The 18927-nt window shown below is 36.1% G+C and overlaps 1 protein-coding gene across 8 annotated transcripts in view; it reads left to right on the forward strand.

Annotated features, from left to right (window-relative positions):
• The window catches only part of LOC117168747 (cullin-5), a 203164-nt gene that overhangs the window by 140072 nt on the left and 44165 nt on the right, over nt 1-18927 (forward strand). For all 8 annotated transcript variants that reach the window (XM_033354491.1, XM_033354495.1, XM_033354492.1 and 5 more), the window contains 4 exons: nt 5458-5721; nt 5925-6080; nt 6148-6428; nt 6563-6686. In XM_033354491.1, the coding sequence (XP_033210382.1) occupies nt 5458-5721; nt 5925-6080; nt 6148-6428; nt 6563-6686 (825 nt within the window). The remainder of the gene's footprint in view (nt 1-5457; nt 5722-5924; nt 6081-6147; nt 6429-6562; nt 6687-18927) is intronic.

The raw sequence follows: 18927 nt of genomic DNA on the forward strand, positions 1-18927 counted from the left end.
GAGGTCGGATTCGGATTCAGCGCAGCAAAAACCTTCGGGTATACTAGGTCTGGTCTCTGGTTCCGGACCTTTGTCAAATTTTGTCGGCCTGTGTAATCTTTGCCTGATTGTTTTTGCTAAACGTGGGTAATATAAAAGCACTCGTGTAGCATTCTAAAGACTTTTTGAGGACCTATGTGGCCATAAAGCTCATGGCATTCATCGATTACGTCATGAATGATGCTTTTTAGTTAAGTAGAGTTTTTTTCCCCACCATCAATGAACTTATACTAGTTCTTCATGCTTTTCAAATCTTTTTGCTTTACCCTCGTTTATTGCTTTTACGCATTGTTGCAGAATAGGGTCATTGTTTTGCTCTTGAAGAAAATTGTTTAAACGCTGTCGTAATTCAGATGAAGGTCGTTTTTCTAAGGTGTATAGAAAAATTTTCCCTTCATTTTTATGAAAAAGGTGTCCTGATTCTATCGACGGAATTCTACTTAGTGTATCGGCTATTGTATTGTTTTCCCCTCGCAATATTCGATTGTAAACTGATAATCCTGGATTGCTAAGATCCATCGTGTCAATCTACCACTTACTAATTTACACGTCTTAAGAAAAGTTAACGCTTTATGATTTGTGCGAATTATTAATTAGCGCCCAACACGTATGATCTAAATTTTATTAGGGCCCAAGCAATCGCTAATAACTCTTTCGGTCGTATAATATGACAACTCAGATCCCTTTAATGTACGACTAGCCCTCGATCGCTCGCATCTGTTTGTAGATAAAAAAGTGTATTTAAATCCGGATGATAGGATAATAAATTTGCAAAATAAGGCTTTGACCTTCTTGAATGCGTCTTCCGTTTCTAAATCCCATATCCATTTAGCCCCTATGCGTAATAAGTTCAAAAGTGGTACGATTTCTTGATCATGTTCTCTTGTAAATTTGGTATAAAAATTTATGTCACCCAAAAATCCGCGTAGTTCTTTTATATTTTGAGGTTTGGGATATTCATGGATTGCTTTAATTTTTTCCGGGTCTGGTTTAATTCCAAGTGGCGTTAAAATATGGCCTAAAAGTTTGACTTCTGGTCGAAAAAATGTGATTTCTCAAAATTTATTGTGATTTTCTAGACGTTGGAATAGTAATTCCAATTGTTCTATATGCTGTGATGTACTCAATGAGGTACATAACATATCATCAATAAAAGTAATAACAAAGTTTCCAAGCCCATTTAGAATGAAATCCAATGCTTTCACCAACGCAGCTGTGCTTGTTTTTAAACCGAAGGGTGTTACGCTAAATTCGTAACATTTCCCCCCATATAAGAAAGCTGTATATTTCATAGAGTTAGGGTGCAATGGCACCTGCCAAAAGCTACTAATTAAGTCCAAATTTTACATAACTTGTGTTCCTGCACACCCTTGAAATAAAACTTCAGTAGGCTCGGCACATTCATAGTCATTTACCATGATTTCGTTTAATTTTCTAGCATCTAAACAATGTCTTGTCGAGACATCTTTTTTATTGTGACCACTAATGAATTTACATACACGCTGTTTGACCTTTGAATTATCCCCATTTCTATAAGTTTTTTAATTTCATTTGCTACTTTATCGCGTATAGACATAGGTATCGGGTACGTTCGCGATATGAAAGGCCTGTTATCATCTATTTTAAGTTGATGTTCATATACTGAGATCCTACCAGGTTTCCGAGATAATACAATATAAATATTCACCCGTAGTTTTATTATTAAATTCCGATTATGGAAATAGAACGGACTGTCTCAACAATAAGCTGATTTTCCCTACCATAAAACAATAAGCTGTATTTCTCCACCATAAAACAATAAAAGTCGTGACGTGCCAGTCATTGCAGTTAAGCTGTAGATCCTTAGAAGGATAACGTAAATTTAAATAGTTATAAATTTTGTTAAAATTTATTACCCAAGATTCTAAAATGATAAAAAATCTACAAAAGCTTGTACTGTTAAAATATGTTAATTATCTGAATTGGAGGCCTTACCTTAATTACGTAACGGATTATAGACCCTCTCTAAGACCCCTCCTACTCCTATAACAAACCGTAAAAAAAGATGTCCTCCCCCCCCCCTCATGTTAAGAACCATCCGGGTAGTTAATTAACTGTTGTATTCAAGCTATTTAAAATTAGATTAACTCTTCAGGAAGATATTCGCAACATAAGCATTTTCAAAACATAAGCCAGAATGAGCATTCCTTTCCCTATGCTAGTAAGCTAGTTAAGATAGATAGATGGGAGAATCAGAGAGAAAGAAAGAGAGAAAACAACAATACGAATCATTATAAGGAGAATACTCATACAGGCACCGTTTGACGCTTGTACCTATGCACAACTAGACCTAACGATTCGCTCGCGGTGCGAGTGCATTTCCTTGTCTCTAAGTCGTTCCTATGTACTCAAACGATTTATTTTTACATCTGATCAGACCCCTAATGATTGATCGTCAATAATAATATTTGAATTACCGTTGCCTAAGTGATAATTTCTTATGCCTACGAAGTATTTTCAAAATTATTAACTAAGATAATAAACAGTTATGAACTAATGTTATAAATAAACTAAATTATAAACAACTACTAATCAATAGGCAATCAAATTCAAATTATAATTTAAAAATGTTAAATTAAAGGAATCAAAGGTGTCTCTAAGTCACGTTATGAAAGTCAGCATTTTTATTAGAAGTCAGCGATTCACTGCATAGCTTCCTTCCGTAATTCCTTTTTCAAATTGTCACTTAACAATGACCATCCAATAAAAATTAGCAATGCTTGCAAAAATTCCCTACCTCACCTATGCTTTCGTACCTTCGAGTCGGTTACACTTGAAATTCTCACGGTAGGTCTTTACTACTTCTTGTACCGGCTAGAAGTGCTAAGGAATCCGGAAAAAACAAGGTCTCTCTTACCCGTCTGCACTCAACGGGTAACTGAGTTGGGCTGCACATCATTTAGAATTAAAGTTAGTCATTGCCCAGGAACGACGTTTTCAAATATTAGCACCCACCCGACCCCGTATTTTGAGTAGATATCAAACGGACGTCAACTCTTAAACGGTACCAACGGATCCACTTTTCTATGAAATCTCTTCTAAAACAGATGAATTAAAAAAAACTTTAAAAAATACTTCAATTTTTATTCAAAGAAGATTCCATTTCACTTTAAAACATCGAAATAAGAATTGTAAACAATTATGTAAAGGGTTTCAGGATGTAAAACTTCTTAATTTAACGTCTGGGAAACAAAAAATTAGTATCGACTTCTTCTTATTTTTCTGCTAAATAGTTTATTTTTTAGCAACAAAGTATGACTTCTTAAGAAGATCGTCAAATTTTCAACCAAACAGTTGTACTTTTTTCAAGAAAAATAAAAATTATACTAAAACAGGTAAATTCTTAAATCAAAAAGACAAATTTAAAAAAAAAAGAGTTGAATTTTCACCAAAACATTTCAATTCACTTTTCATCACAGAAATACGAATTTTAAACAGAAAGTAAAATTTCTACGAAATATTTGAAATTTCAACAAAACAGTTGCATTTTTATTCGAAAGAGATGCAATATTTTTACTAAAAAGAGATAAAATTTTCAATCGAAAAGACATATTAAAAATAAATAGATTTTCTCCCAAAAATAATCAGTTGACTTATCAACAACAAAATACGAATTTGAAACAGAAGGTCAAAAGTCAAAAAGTCAAAGCCAAGGTACAAAAATGAAAACTCAGATTCCATAATTTCACTTCTTTCTACTTCTTCTTAACTATATAAAACAAATGCATTAAAAGAAATTTTTAAGAGCCAGGAGTCAAAACTGGAATAACTTCGAATTTTTAAACATTGATTTCGGTATTTAATGAGATCATATATATCGCTTGTAGTATACACATTTTTCTGAGCATCTGTGAACTTTTTTTGGAATATAAATACACTAGAAAAAAATTGATAACAACCACCAGTCGAAATTAGAAATACAGAAAATGTTTCAAATTTGGAATTTAGTGTGCAATAGAGCTATTTTCAGTTTTTTACTAGTGTATGTCTGTACTTAAAAATTCCACAAATAATTGTAAAAGTTATAAAATCACAAGTAAAGAAAATAATGTTATTGAATATTAAATTTTCTAAATTCCCTGTTTTTCCAAGTTCTAGGAAAATTTTCTGCTTCTAGGAAATGATTTTTATATTGCATTTTTAACACTAGAAAGTTTTCAGGTACTTGAAAAAATGCTTTCCTCTTTACACAGGTGTTAACACTTTTTCTGAAAACAGGGATGAATTAAACACGTATCATCTCTTAGCAAATAATAATATATAAGAATCTGAAAGTTTAAACGACTTTCTTCACATTCAAATGTGCACAAAAATTGAAAGAAAAAATTTAAAAACTCTACAAATAAGAAATTTCTTAACACTTTTTTCGAACACGAGTGAAAAAGTTTCAGGTCTGTCAATTCTAAATATATATAATTATGTTTATACATTAATTAATTATTAAATTAATGATGATTATCATCATATATATTGTAATTAATTTGGCAATCTTATTATTTAATTCATTAATTATTCTTATAGTAGAGATTTCGACATGAAATTTTATAGGTCGCATCATCCATCATTCATTCCAGAGAGTAATATCGTTTTACGATTCACACTGAAAAAACCGTTTAAACAAATAAAAATTGTTCTAGAAAATGAAAATTGTTTGGAAAATCCCTAAATATCATTAAGACAAAAATATAAACCTCTAAATTTGTCAATTGTGTCATTAATTCCAGGAAATGACTTTTCATAGTTTACAGGAGAAGCAATTTTTTAAATAAATGAAAATTGTTTTAAAAATGAGCAAATGTCAATTAAAAAGATACCACTCTCGAAATCCATTAACCATAGCATTAATTTCTGAAAATAATAACTTATTAAGATTTTAAGGAGAAACAAGCGTTGAACCTAAATATCGAGATATGTAAGTGTAAAAGCTAGAAACAGGGATCTTTTTCAAATTGCGTAAGCAGTGCAGCTAGAAGAAGTAATCACGCTTGAAGAGCGCGAGAGTAACAGCTAGAAACCATATTAGACAATTGATTGTCATGCCTCATTCGCCGAGGATGCTATGCATGTCCATGCTTTGCGTTCTTCTTAAATTACCGTTCAGGTGCTTTATATGAAGTTTTCCGATTGTTTCTTGAGTTTTAGACGGGCATGTTTTTAACTTCGGCAAAATTTCGATTTTTTCCTAGACACGAACAGAGATTCTTGCGGAATAAATTCTGTCCCCGCCGAAAAACCGCGCATCGTAAATTAATTTTGCATAGAAATGTATCGTTTTTTGAAAACTTATTTCAGGCTAGATGAAAGGTATTTATGCCGGCTAGTGTGCAATAATGCGCTACATGTCAATCAATTAATTTACTTACTGTTTTTAAATTACAGTTACTAGTCTTGAAGTACGTCCAGAACAAAGATGTTTTTATGCGATATCATAAAGCTCATCTGACCAGACGCCTAATATTAGATACGTCAGCTGATTCGGAAAAAGAAGAAAATATGGTCGAGTGGCTGCGTGAGGTAGGAATGCCGGCTGATTATGTCAATAAATTGGCACGTATGTTCCAAGACATAAAAGTGTCACAAGACCTAAATCAACAGTTTAAGGAGCAATGTCGTGCTGTTATTGCCGATAGTATTAATATTAAAGTAAGTTTACACGTGGATAGTGATATCGCATTTCAAATTTCTTATGTTACACCTTTAATCATCCTACGAAAATTTACAGATAATAACTAGTTGCATTTAAACAGCATAATGATTCTTAAGTGCAATTAATCACGTCATATATTTCAACATTATTCATGTAAAATTGTATTAATTCTGTAATTGACAATATGTACATTCCGCAGATATTAAATGCTGGTGCATGGGCAAGAGGCAGTGAAAGGGTAACGGTCAGCCTACCACTTCAATTAGAAGACTATATTCCTGAAGTGGAAGATTTTTATAAAAAGAAACATAGTGGGAGGAAACTGCAATGGTATCATCATATGTCAAATGGAACGGTGAGAAAAATATTCACAAGTGTATAAAACACTATTTTAAGTTATACATTTTTTCTTGCTCTTTCAGATCACTTTTTCAAACCAAGTAGGGCGTTTCGATGTAGATGTGACAACGTTTCAAATGGCCGTGTTATTTGCTTGGAATCAACGGCCTCTTGAAAAGATCTCGTACGAAAATCTTCGTCTGGCTACGGAACTTCCTGATCCTGAACTAAGACGGACGTTATGGTCCTTGTGTGCGTTTCCCAAATTAAAGCGACAATTACTTTTAGTAAATCCAGCGGCGCACACGCCAAAAGACTTTGCACAAGACACGAGGTTTTGGGTGAATCAAGAGTTCGCTATTGTGTATGTATTTGATAGCAGAAAATTCTGATCTCACTTTAACCCTTATTTATAAAAGTTATTGAACTGAACAATTTTTCTTTGTAAAAAATGAATATGCGAAATTGTTAATTTTCGTTTATATGATGTATTATTAGGAAAAATGGTAAGCTACAGAAACGAGGAAAAATTAATTTGATTGGACGTCTACAGCTCTCTACAGAAAGGAGTAAAGAAGAAGACAATCAATCGATTGTTCAGCTTAGAATTTTACGTCTTCAAGTAAGTTGTAGTGTAAAACTGTTTAAAATTTCTGGCTCTTCAACAAAACGCTGAGAAATACCTATAATTTATACACTGGTGTGAATTGGGCTTTCGGAATGTCTCCTCCACAGTCATAAATTCACTACTATTTGCGTTGTACGTCGCTCACATACCTAAAGGAACTAAAGATATATTTGCAGATAACAAATGTGCATGGCTCGTCGCCCGCACAACATGTTCTGGATAGCGTACGAGCGACGATGCGTCTTTCTTAGAAAACTGAAATGTTGAAAACTACTATCCATACACTTTATGAAGGCCCCTTCAAAACAGCTCTGCATTTTTGAAAATACACGTAAAAGAGCAATCGCAGAAAAACACAGCTTTTACCATGATAAAGCTTACATACTTTATTCCGTATAAGACCTGTCTACATATGTTTACGTACGAAAATTCGTTTGAAAAATTACTTTTGAGAAAACATGAAAATCCTGATTTTTTCTATGCGTCACTCTGCTACGGCTTGACTTATAATGAAGACATCTTTTCAATAAACAATTTAAAAATTCTGAAAGCGATTTTATAAACATTTTGATATTTTTACTATACGTATATGACAACTAAATTTAAATTACGAAAAGAAACTACTTGTCACGCAAGTAGTACTTTCTCGACTACTTTCAAAAGTGGCAATGCGCAGGCGCGTCTCGTAATTACGAGTACATTTAAAATACCTTATTTTAACGACTATGGGCTAACATTTATAGCAAAACAAAATGAAATACAATAAAACAGCACTTTCCGTTAATTTGATGAAATACATTCTATTTGATTATTATATAAAGTTCTAAAATTAAAAATTAAACTGGTGAATTATTGTTCAATAAGTTAATACATTTTTATTTAAATATTGCAAAATAGCTCATTCTGAAATCTTTCAATTGCAGCTTTTATCTAAAATAACTTACGCAAAAACTAATAATAAATGATTATTCAAAATTTAATGTCTATTTAGGATAAAATACAACTTTTTCTAGAAATTAAATTTACATCTTATTTTTCTCCTTTAAGACTAAGAACTCGTAAAAATACCCACCTCAATGAATAACACAGCCACACAAAAAAAGTGTGCGGATCTGGTAACAAAACACACGTATTCCTATGGATTTTGGGGCGCTGAATTCAAATTCGTTATCAAAAATCACCCATCATGTCATGGTTCAGCCATAACCTCAAAAAATGACGAAAAATCATGCACTGAGGCAAATAAATTTCAAAATAATGCTAGTGATGCAAATTTTCACTTCAAAAACATGTTGACAACTATGAAGGATCAACCCTTGCCTGGTATCAACTTATTTAACATAACTTTACCCAACAGAACCTGAATCAATAGGAATTTATTGAACTACACGTAAAGCTCTGGAAGCATATTTTCCCAGTAGCAAATGTGTGCTACATCGAATGGGTCAACTCGAGCCTAACCTAGAAATAAATCTAACCTAGCCTAACTTAACCTAACCTCACGAAACACAATTAAACTGATTGTGTTGTCCCGTTGTGTTTGCGGTATCGTTTGAAGCAGCTTGGACTTAACCTGCAAAGAGGTCAGACCTATCCTAACCTAAAAAAACCTAATCTAACTTACCTTCACGTAACGTTGTGTTTACGGTACCGTTTCATTCAGCTTCGGCTTAACCTACATAGAGGTTTAACCTATCCTAACCTAACAAAACCTGACCTAACCTAACCTAGCCGAATGAAATTCAACCACACGTGTAGCTATGTAAGCGTACGGTTCTCAGTCTTAAATGTGTGCTATATTTAATAGGTTAACTCGATCTTAACCTACAAATGAATCTAACTTAACAGAACCTAACGAAATTTTGCTTAAGGCAACACAACTTAACCTAAGTGTTCCCGTTGTAACATAATAAAATTCATTTCATTGTACTACAGGTGGTTAAAAATTTAGACGCACATTACTTATTTGAAGAAACTTAGAACTACAAGTAGAATTGACCCCATTTCAATTAACCTGACAATGTTTGTATCAATTAAAATGTAGAACTGTAACTTAAACATGCAAATGAATAAGAGTTTTATTCAAAATTTTGTTCTCTCTGCTTTTCTTAGACTTAAGGGATATATTTATACTATCTTTTGTGTTTACATTTTATCTTGCTTTTTATCGTAATTAAATTGATTTATAGACCTACTTCAGTCAATTTCTGCCTGCCATAACGTGTGATTTTATCTTCGAAGGAACGATGCAAAGGATTACGCTTACGTTTCAGACCTACATTCGTTTCCCTTTTCAACATCCAGAAAGAATCAGCCATCATGACCTCGTCCCATCTACCCTGATATCGTTGTTCCATCACTTTTATGTCTTGATGAAAACGTTCCCCTTGTTTTTCGCTGAAATCACCAACATTTTCTGGAAACTTATGCAGATGGGAATCTAGAAAGTGAAGTTTTAAACTCATCAAGCAGCCTAACTTTTTGTAGTTTCTTATCATTTTCACAACATTAGTCTAAAACATTAGGGAATTTAAGGGATATATACTTATAGCATTCTCCATCTTTGTCTAACGCCTTGACAAATTGCTTCATGAGCCCAAGCTTTATGTGGAGGGGTGGCAGTAAAATTTTTTCTGGATCAACGAGGCTTTGGTTGATGATATTATGAGAACCAGGTTTGAATGAATCTCTTAATGGCCAATGTTTTTTGCTGTAATGATTGGCTCGATCTCTGCTATTCCACAGGCATATAAACCATGGCTCTCTCGTGAAACCCGATTGTTGGCCTAATATCATTGTTATGATTTTGAGATCACCACATATTTGCCATTTGTGATTCGTGTAATTAAATTTTTCAAGAAGCATTTTAACATTGTTATATTCTTCTTTGATACCGTTGATTGAGCTATAGGGATAGGAGCGTAAGTATTCGTGTTATGCAGTAAAACAGCCTTAATGCTGCGTTTTGACGAATCAAGGAAAAGTCGCCATTCTTTGTCTCTGTACACATTTTTCTTCAAGTGGTTATTAGTCCGTTAACGTCAGTGTAGTACACTAAAGACGTCTCTTCGTCTTTAACGAAAAACTTTCTGAATTCTTTGTCCCTGTCGCGATAGAATGAAGTTTTGTCTTTGGCTCTAGAAGATTTCTTCTTTTTAGAAATGAAGTGGCAAATTTAGCGCCGTCTTTCGGTAATCCAAGATCTCTAATAAAATCATTTAGTTCTAGTTGCGAGACTAATATTGGAACCTTCAATTTCATTTTATGCACGCCATATTCGTCATCTTTTTCGTCATTTTCATCAGAATCATCAGAACTATTTTCTGTTCGATCACAGGTTTCACTACCGTCTCTATGACGTTGACTTTCAACTTCCATTCTATCATCTTCTCAAGCGCTTAAATCAGTCTGGCGTGCATTTTTATTGATTTCAATTGCTCTTGTGACTGTGCACACATTAATGTACAAAATGTTATTTTTATTTTTGGCGTTGAACCCTTTGACATAATTCACGCAAAAGATGCAGTCGTTCGCAATAACGGGTTTTTTTCATGTGGTTGGTGTAGAGTACTTGCGGCACTTTTCATTGTTTGAGTTTTTTAGACGATACAACATAAGTCTGCAGGAATTGCAAATGACGTGAGGACCCCATTTTGTTTCTTGGTGCAGCAATTTACGGTCAAAACACTTTTCGTAAAGACTATTCAATTCCTCGTCAATTGATTTTCGCAAACTGCTCACTTCATATTTACTGCAAATGTAACAGAATGAATCTGAGCTCTTCTTACAGGCATGCGATTTAGAAATGCTCGCGGTTTTTTTCCTTGCAGCATGAGACTCTACACCAACCAAGTGATCCATTGATGAAGAGCTACGGTTGCATGATGAAGACGTCGGAGAGCCCGCTTTCCCACCCTGACCAGACGCCGATACTGGGGTTTTTTCCTGAATCGTAATACACTTTTTACCTGTGTCTGCCATCACGGCATAAACGCCGTTTACCCAGGAACTTAGCCAATGTCGATCCGTTGCCCACCGTCACCACGTGGAGGTTCCCAGGTTACAGACACAGGCGAATAATGCTAGCAACAAGCGGTTACGAAACTCCAGACATTTACTGCTATTAATGTCAAAATATGAAAGTACGCAAGAACAGGGTTGCCAGCGTAATCGGTTAGGTTAGGTTAGGATAGGTTAAACCTCTATGTAAGTTAAGCCGAAGCTGAATGAAACGGTACCGCAAACGCAACGGGACAACATAATCAGTTTAATTGTGTTTCGTGAGGTTAGATTAGGCTAGGTTAGATTTATTTCTAGACTAGGCTCGGGTTGACCCATTCGATGTAGCATACATTTGCCACTGGGAAAATATGCTTCCAGAGCTTTACGTGTAGTTCAATAAATTCCTGTTCATTCAGGTTATGTGAAGTCAGGTTCTGTTGGGTAAAGTTATGTTAAATAAGTTGATATCAGGCAAGGGTTGATCCTTCACAGTTGTCGACTTCTTTTTGAAGTGAAAATTTGCATCACTGGCATTATTTTGAAATTTATTTGCTTCAGTGTATGATTTTTCGTTATTTTTTGAGGTTATGGCTCAACCATGACGTGGTGGGTGATTTTTGATACCGAATTTGAATTCAGCGCCCCAAAATCCATAGGAATACGTGTGTCTTGTTACCAGATCCGCACACTTTTTTTTGTGTGGCTTTGTAATCACTCAGAATCTGATGCACATACTGTTTCTGTTCGTTTTTCGTGAATTCATTTTCAGGCCACGTCGACGGTTCTGTCCTAAGAAATTCACCATTCAAGTTAAATCTTCCGAAAAATCGCTTAGTATCGGCGGAAACGAATTGCTCAATTCCATTGTTAATCATTTCTGGGATTTCATCGATTTGTACTTGTACTCGCTTCAAATTTTCATTTGATGATTTTGTTTCGCGATTCAAAGCATTTACCATTTTCAATTCTGATGACAATTTCGGATCAAAGAAAGATAGTGCGACAGTTTCAGAGCTTAAATACCATAAATGATTCATTCGTTTTTTCAATGCAACATGAGATACCGAGATCGACAGCTTGATATTCATAAAGTTTTGACAAAACCCTGAAATCCAGATAAGGTGCTTGAGTAGCAGAAGGCGCACAAAACCATTCTTCGACGTACACACTAACAATAAAAATACAAATATCGCAGATCGAATTATCTTCTTCTGGAGTTAATACAAATTCACGAGAAAAGAGAAAAATTTTCAAGCAATAAATAGCTTTTGACATCCTCCTCTCATGATGGATAGCCCCCGGAATACGAAAAAATATCCACGAGGTGGTACTTCGCCAAGGAAAATTATTGCCAATTCCACAAATTTCCTATAATCCTCTCTAGGCTGCTGTTCCTTCAAAGTATTTTTAACAAAATAAACAAGAAGTTTTTCAGCACCGCCATTTGAAAGAATCACAGGAAGTCGATTAACGGTCTCCTTACCTGCTAACGCTGGCAGTAACTCACCATCCCAGTGCACGAGAGCAGCTTCCAATGCCGTGTTCATGAACTGCTCTTTAATTACAGTCGCCTTTTCTGCACGTATTTTTTCTCTCGCAATATTCTGTATCTTCTGAGAGACGAGGTTGTACCATAATATTATCAGTGGATTTTCCAGCAACTGATAGATTTATATCTGTACTGGATTCCAAACTGCTGGCGCTTGTAAATGACGTTAATTCGGCAGTTTCAGCTTTAAACGAAAAAGAAGAGATTCAATGATGCAAAATTAAATTAAAAAACTGAAATGTGAAAAAATTTAGGAGTATTGAAAATTGCACGATTGAAACCTTTTTTATACATTACTCACATAGTTGTTCAATTTCAAGATCGCTTCGCTCTTTTCTCATAAACGCTGCCTCTTCTCGCTCTGTAAATTTTCTTTCTTTTATAACGTCCTTGTAATCGTCTCCGAACATGGACCCTTGTCGACCCTTTAACCTTTGATTCATAAAAAATGTTTATCTTCTTCTATAGTCATATTTTCCAAAGCGTTAGCATGCGCAATGTCGAAAAGATCCTTGAGCTTCGATTTGAAATTTTCTTCTTTTTTCTTATGAGCCTTCGATGTTTTCCCAGCGTGTTTTTGTAATTGCCTCCATTCTTGGTACAAAGTGTCTAATTTTGGGATGCAGTTTCTTATTTCCTGAGTTGGAATTTGTGCTTTTTCTCAAAAAATAATAACCTCATGCAATGCTGGTCTGGCACTTTCGCGTAAACTTAACTTCACCACACGAAGATTGAAAAATAATACACTTAAAACGTCTTTGTTTGATGGCAATTTATTTCCAGTTATTTTATTCTAGTAATATCCAAGTTAATAAATTTTTTCACCTGATAGACGGGCAGAAGACATTCTGACATGAAAATTTGTTTCGACTCCGATATCCGAAAGAGAACTGCGTCAGGTATGTGGCTGGGTGGTTGAATGTGGGCTAGGATCATGGATCCTTTAGATTTTAGAAGAACATCTGCTCAGTACAACTGCATTATTACATTAGTATTGGTACCTCTTGTAGCGCTTGGACAAGAATACTCAGGAAATAGGGAAAGACACAGACTAAAAGCAAAAAAGTGCTACGTGATTTATGGAGTACTCCTAGACTACCCTCTACTGGAGTACTTGGTGTAGCTTTATTAGTAGCATACTTTTTCGCATTTTTCTCGAAAAAGTCAGTCATAGAAGAAAAAGTTGTTGACAAAAAAGTATGCATTTTTAATAGATCTACAACTTTCGTATCAAGCTTTTTTGCTTATAATTAATATTTTGCAAAATAATCAAACAAAATTGATTTTTAGTGGTTTTTGTGATTTTTAAGGATCCAGGGGCACCCTTTGCCCTTAGTCCGATTAAGCTCAAATCTTACACGAATTATTTCTACATAAAATGGAACTAAACTGGAGGTAGCGTTAAAAAAAATTGCAAAAAAATTTTTTTCAACAGTAAATAAGAGGCACCCTGAAGGTCATACAAGGACCGACGAATCCTTTTTCTAGCTGCTCGTGGGGACAGCAATGGAACCAACCAACCACCAAAAACTTGTGAATGCGGTTTAAAACGATCGAACGCGCAGAGCACCCGCCTATGGGTCACTAAACAGTGCCGGTCACCCTAGATTTCGGGGTACTGAAAATAATTCAAATGGAAACACGATGATGAACCGGCGAAACGCCCACATTGAGTAGATGAATCAACTCAAGAAGGACTTGCTAGACTGCTACGATGCCAGCATTATCCATTCTAAAGGAGGCTTTATGGCGCATATGCAAACTCTGTGGTTTCAGAAGTACCCAGAGCCTTAGCACGTTGGGCATCAGTCATTGCGAAATCAGCGTGCTTATCTCTTCAAAACTGGATACGTGCGCGAATCGGTTCCTTAACCGCTACATAAACAAGCTACAGACGGAGATGAGAAAGCGACATTAAGAATAACCGCGGAAAGCAGGCAGCTTCTGAGAGATGATACCGATTTTAGGACAAGGAGGGACATTAACATACAGGTTCCTCTTAAGTTCTGACATCTGGAACATCAATTTTTCAGTTTATGGTGCTGCGAGAGCTTTGGCTGATTCTAATTAAAGACTGAAACCGACAATGGATCAAAAGACCAAACGAGGAATGCATCAACTGAAAAAGAAGATTGGATGGTCAAGATAGAATGCATCCCCTGTTTAGTGTGTGGCTGGCTACATAAGATCTGGTATACCATTTACGGGATGGGTTTAAGAGTTCGCCCCAGAACTAAGGACGTTCAGATACACACTGAACAAGTCGAAGCTGTTGACAATCAAGCAGCATAGTGTTGACAAAATAGGTGCTTCATCTGACGCAAGGAGAAGAGTATAGGAGAGGCGAAAAGAATACTTAGGGATACAAAGAACTTTTCCGCTGCAGGACCAGACGGTATCAAAAAATTTTGGTCGAAAAAATGTACTTCTACACAAAAACTTTCTGACTGACGAGCGTACGACTAATGTTATGAATAAGAAAACGAAAAGAGGAAGTTAAACATTTTTCGACCAAACACTCCTTTTATTATCTGTTTCGTCTTTCCCTGTGATTTAACCATTTCATTGATATTTCTTCTTTTTGCCTTGCCCCCCTTTCTTTGTCTTCATTTAGTCTCCTCCTTTGTTGTTCTCTGGCGGAGTACTTTCTGCCATGGGATTTCCCTCTCTCGTTGTATTTTTGCCTCTTATTCCTCCGTCTTTCGTCTTTCCTCTATTAGTTTTGTTTTATTTTTGTTTCTTCCTGAAATTGCTTGTATTTGGTCCATGTTATTTTGTTGCAGTATTTTAAGTGTTCCAGTGTAGTTTTCAAATTCAAGGTTTAAACTGTTTGGTTTATGCTTTCGTTAGCTTCAATTTCGATTCCTCCAACTGCTCTCTCTTCTTCGGTTGCGACCTGCAAATCGTCTATGTGTTCGTCCAAGATATAGTGATCGTTATCTAGATAGTTTTTAATTATTTGTTTAATTTTATTATTGTATCGCTCGGTTGCGTTGCTTGGGAGTAGTATTTTGGCGTTTTTGTATGCCTGTGAATAGGTCTAGAGTCCAGCTACTTCTGGCGTCTTATCATCCATACATATCTAGATCTGAATTCCAGCCATCTATGACCTCTGACGTCTTATCATCCATACATATTTGAATCCGGAGTCCAGCCACCTCTGATCTCTGACGTCTTATCATCCATACACATTTGAATCCGGACTCTTCAACAGTTTTCTGAAATGAAGATTGCCCTCCGGACCGCCGAAGAAAAACTCGCACTCGCAAATAGTCAATCTCAAGAAAATCCGAACCCACCGGCATTACAGCCGGAAGTCCCAACTAATAATTCACAGCAACCATCAAGGCAGCCTTTCATGCCAAACGCACCATACATTTTAAATAATGAAGACAGAAAGTTTATAGATAATTTGCTAAAGAACATTATGGAATTCGATGGAACCCAAGACGTTGAAGCATTTAAGGATGACCTGCGTGGTTTAATTGATAATATTTTTAATAATTCTAATAGCATGGAAATGAAGGACGCGTTATCTGAGGAAGCTATGCGAGAGGTCAGTGCGCGTAAACTAAAAAGCGAAGCGCAAAGAGTAGCGACGCGAATAATTCCACCGCTAACTGTTAATAAACTTAGCGAAGCATTAGGGATAGAATTTGGTTCCCGCGGAAAGAACTTGTCACAGTTCCAACAGGAGCGTAACTCGATGTGTCAAATGCTCCATGAAAAAGTCGAACATTTCATAAAACGGTACCAGGAAATGGATCGGAAGATCCAGCGCGCGATTGATTATAGTCCATGTGATTTTAAAGATTTCGAGCGTAGGAAAGTGGAACAGATCAGAGTTAAAAAATTCAAAGACGGTCTAAGGAACGAAATATCGAACAAAGTAGCAACTTCAAAACCTTCTAGACTCAACGACGCTTATCAACAAGCCTTGCAAGAAGAGAAGGATTATTTAGACAGGGAAAAGGAAAGAAATCGAAACTTCAATCAGCAGCAATCAAGGAAATCCTTCAAACCAATGCAATGGACACAATTTAGAGAAAACCCCTTCAGAACCCCAGAACCCAAGAAGGAAACCAATTCAGCAAATTACAGCTACTGCAAAAAACAGGACACGACGAGAATAAATGCTACACTAAGCAGAATAAAGAACGCAGAGAAAATTTTCAGCGGGGAATATCACAGAACAAAGATCCACCAAGGAGGACATACCTGACAGAAGAGGCAGAAATGATGGATGCCTATCAAAAGGTAATCGACGAGGACCTACAAGAATACTGCTCAGACGAGGAGATTCAGGAGGACATCCTTACATTAAATGCAGACTGCGAGGATACAAATTATCACGAGGATTTTTGGTAGACACCGGGAGTCCTGAGTCCTTTTTAAAAACCCAATGTTTAGTGAAACAAGAGTGCAACCCCGAGAGAATTCCAAGTGAAGAAAGGAGGAAATTCGAAATAGTGAACGGAGTTCACGAAACTCTGGGTTTTTGTACATTATCATCCAAAAGTAACCGACATCGATTTTTTGTAGTAATAAATGATTTCCCGACAGAATTCGATGGTATTTTAGGAAGAGATTGGCTAACAGCTAACCAAGCGAAAATAAATTTTATAAATAATACACTCGATCTTCCTAATATATCCATCCCTTTATACGGTAATTATAACCCTGTCATCTTTCACGTAAGACCCTCGTGCAAGGATATCCCATTGGAATTATCAGAAGGCGATTACATCATTGGAGGAAAAGGAGTATTACCCGGGATCTACAGAAGTAATGGGATGGCACGAGTCTTTACCACGAACGCGGCAGGTCAAGAGGATGAGTTAGAAATTAAACGAAAAGATTTAACTATTCAAAAATTTAAAAGTACGCGGTACAAAAGCAAGCCCACAAATCCAGAAAAGAAAGAAACTTTAATCTCTCGTATTCTAAACAACAAAATTCCTCAAGAAACTCGTAAACAAGACCTGATCAGCTTGTATTATACGCTTACCATTCCAATCTTCAGTTCAACGAAACAAACAAAATGATAACAGGATATCTGAACTACTAAGAAAAAGTTCGCTTTCACATCTCAAGGAAACTTTAAAGACAGAAATGACGGACCTCCTGATCGAGTTCAACGATATCTTTTACTTACCAGGTGACCCTATGCCCCTTGTGCCAGACGTCTTTTTTGCCTTACCAAGCTAACGTTTGGCTTGTCAAAAAGAAACTTGACTCAAGTGGTAAACAAAAATGTAGATCGGTAATGGATTTCCGCAAATTAAATGAATTCACCACCCAAGACAATTATCCTCTCCCATCCATTGAGGAAATACTTTGCATGTTAGGACAGGCAAAGTACATGTCCTGTTTCGACATGGCCAATGGATTTTACCAGGTGGCTGTGGCATCTGAGGATATATGGAAAACAGCCTTCTCAACTCATAAAGGACATTGGGAATGGATAAGAATGCCCATGGGATTAATCAACGCTCCCGCAACCTATCAGCGCATGGTGAATTTCAAGCTTCAAGGATTGATCGGCAACATATGCTTCATCTACCTTGACGATTTCATTGTCATCGGAAAAACGGAACAAGAACATCTAAATAATTTACGAACGGTTTTTACTCGTCTAAGAGAAACAAAACTTGTCCTTCAACCAGACAAATGTAAGTTTCTAGAAAAAGAAATGGAGTATCTTGGACATTCGGTCGGCCCTGAAGGAGTAATACCTTTACAAAAGAACGTGGAGAAAGTATTGAATTTCCCCACTCCCAAAATACTAAAGAGATTGAACAATTTATGGGCCTTGCTTCATACTATCGTAAATTCATCAAAAACTTTGCAAAAATCGCTCACCCGATAAACCACCTGAAATGAAAGAATATTCCGTTTGTATGGTCACACAAGTGCGAAAAATCTTTTCAAGAATTAAAAAAGCGTTTAACGACCTACCCATTATTAAGGCATCCAGACCTCAAAAAACCTTTTATACTTTGCACTGATGCCTCTAATGAGGGGTTAGGAGTAGTTTTGAGTCAACTTAGCAATGATGGAAGAGAACACCCAGTTAGCTTTGCTAGTAGGAGCCTGAACCCTGCCGAAAGAAATTACTCTACCACAGAGAAAGAACTTTTGGCAATAGTCTGGGGTATTAAGCAGTACCGACATCTGCTCTATGGACAGAGATTTAAGGTCTTTACAGATCATCAGCCGATCAAAGGACTATTATCAGCCAGACATGATAATATGTCCTCAAGTCTGTTCAGATTAACTCAGAAACTTACAGACTACAACATAGAAGTGATTTAAAAACCAGGGGAAAAGAATGGGAACGCTGACGCACTCAGTCGAGCCTTTCCAATTCAAATAACTGGCAATCAACAACCACGAGTCAGGAACCTCCACGAGTCAGTCCTCCGACAGAATTCGACCTGGATGAATTCCTAACCGATTCCGGACTGGATCAATCACAACTACAAGAAATAGTAGACGATCTCAAAAGATCTTTACCTCCAGCTGAAGGTTCACTCAATACGGAAAATATAACAGTTGAAGAACCCCTAGCAGGAGGGAATTCCTCTATTCAAATAAATACAGAGGACACACCATTCACCATTAAAACTACAAAAATAATTCTAGAAGCCATGCCCGATGAAGAAATAAAGAAAAGGGTTAAAG

Source organism: Belonocnema kinseyi, chromosome 3 (assembly GCF_010883055.1).
Source record: "Belonocnema kinseyi isolate 2016_QV_RU_SX_M_011 chromosome 3, B_treatae_v1, whole genome shotgun sequence".
In the NCBI taxonomy this organism is placed as follows: Eukaryota; Metazoa; Arthropoda; class Insecta; order Hymenoptera; family Cynipidae; genus Belonocnema; species Belonocnema kinseyi.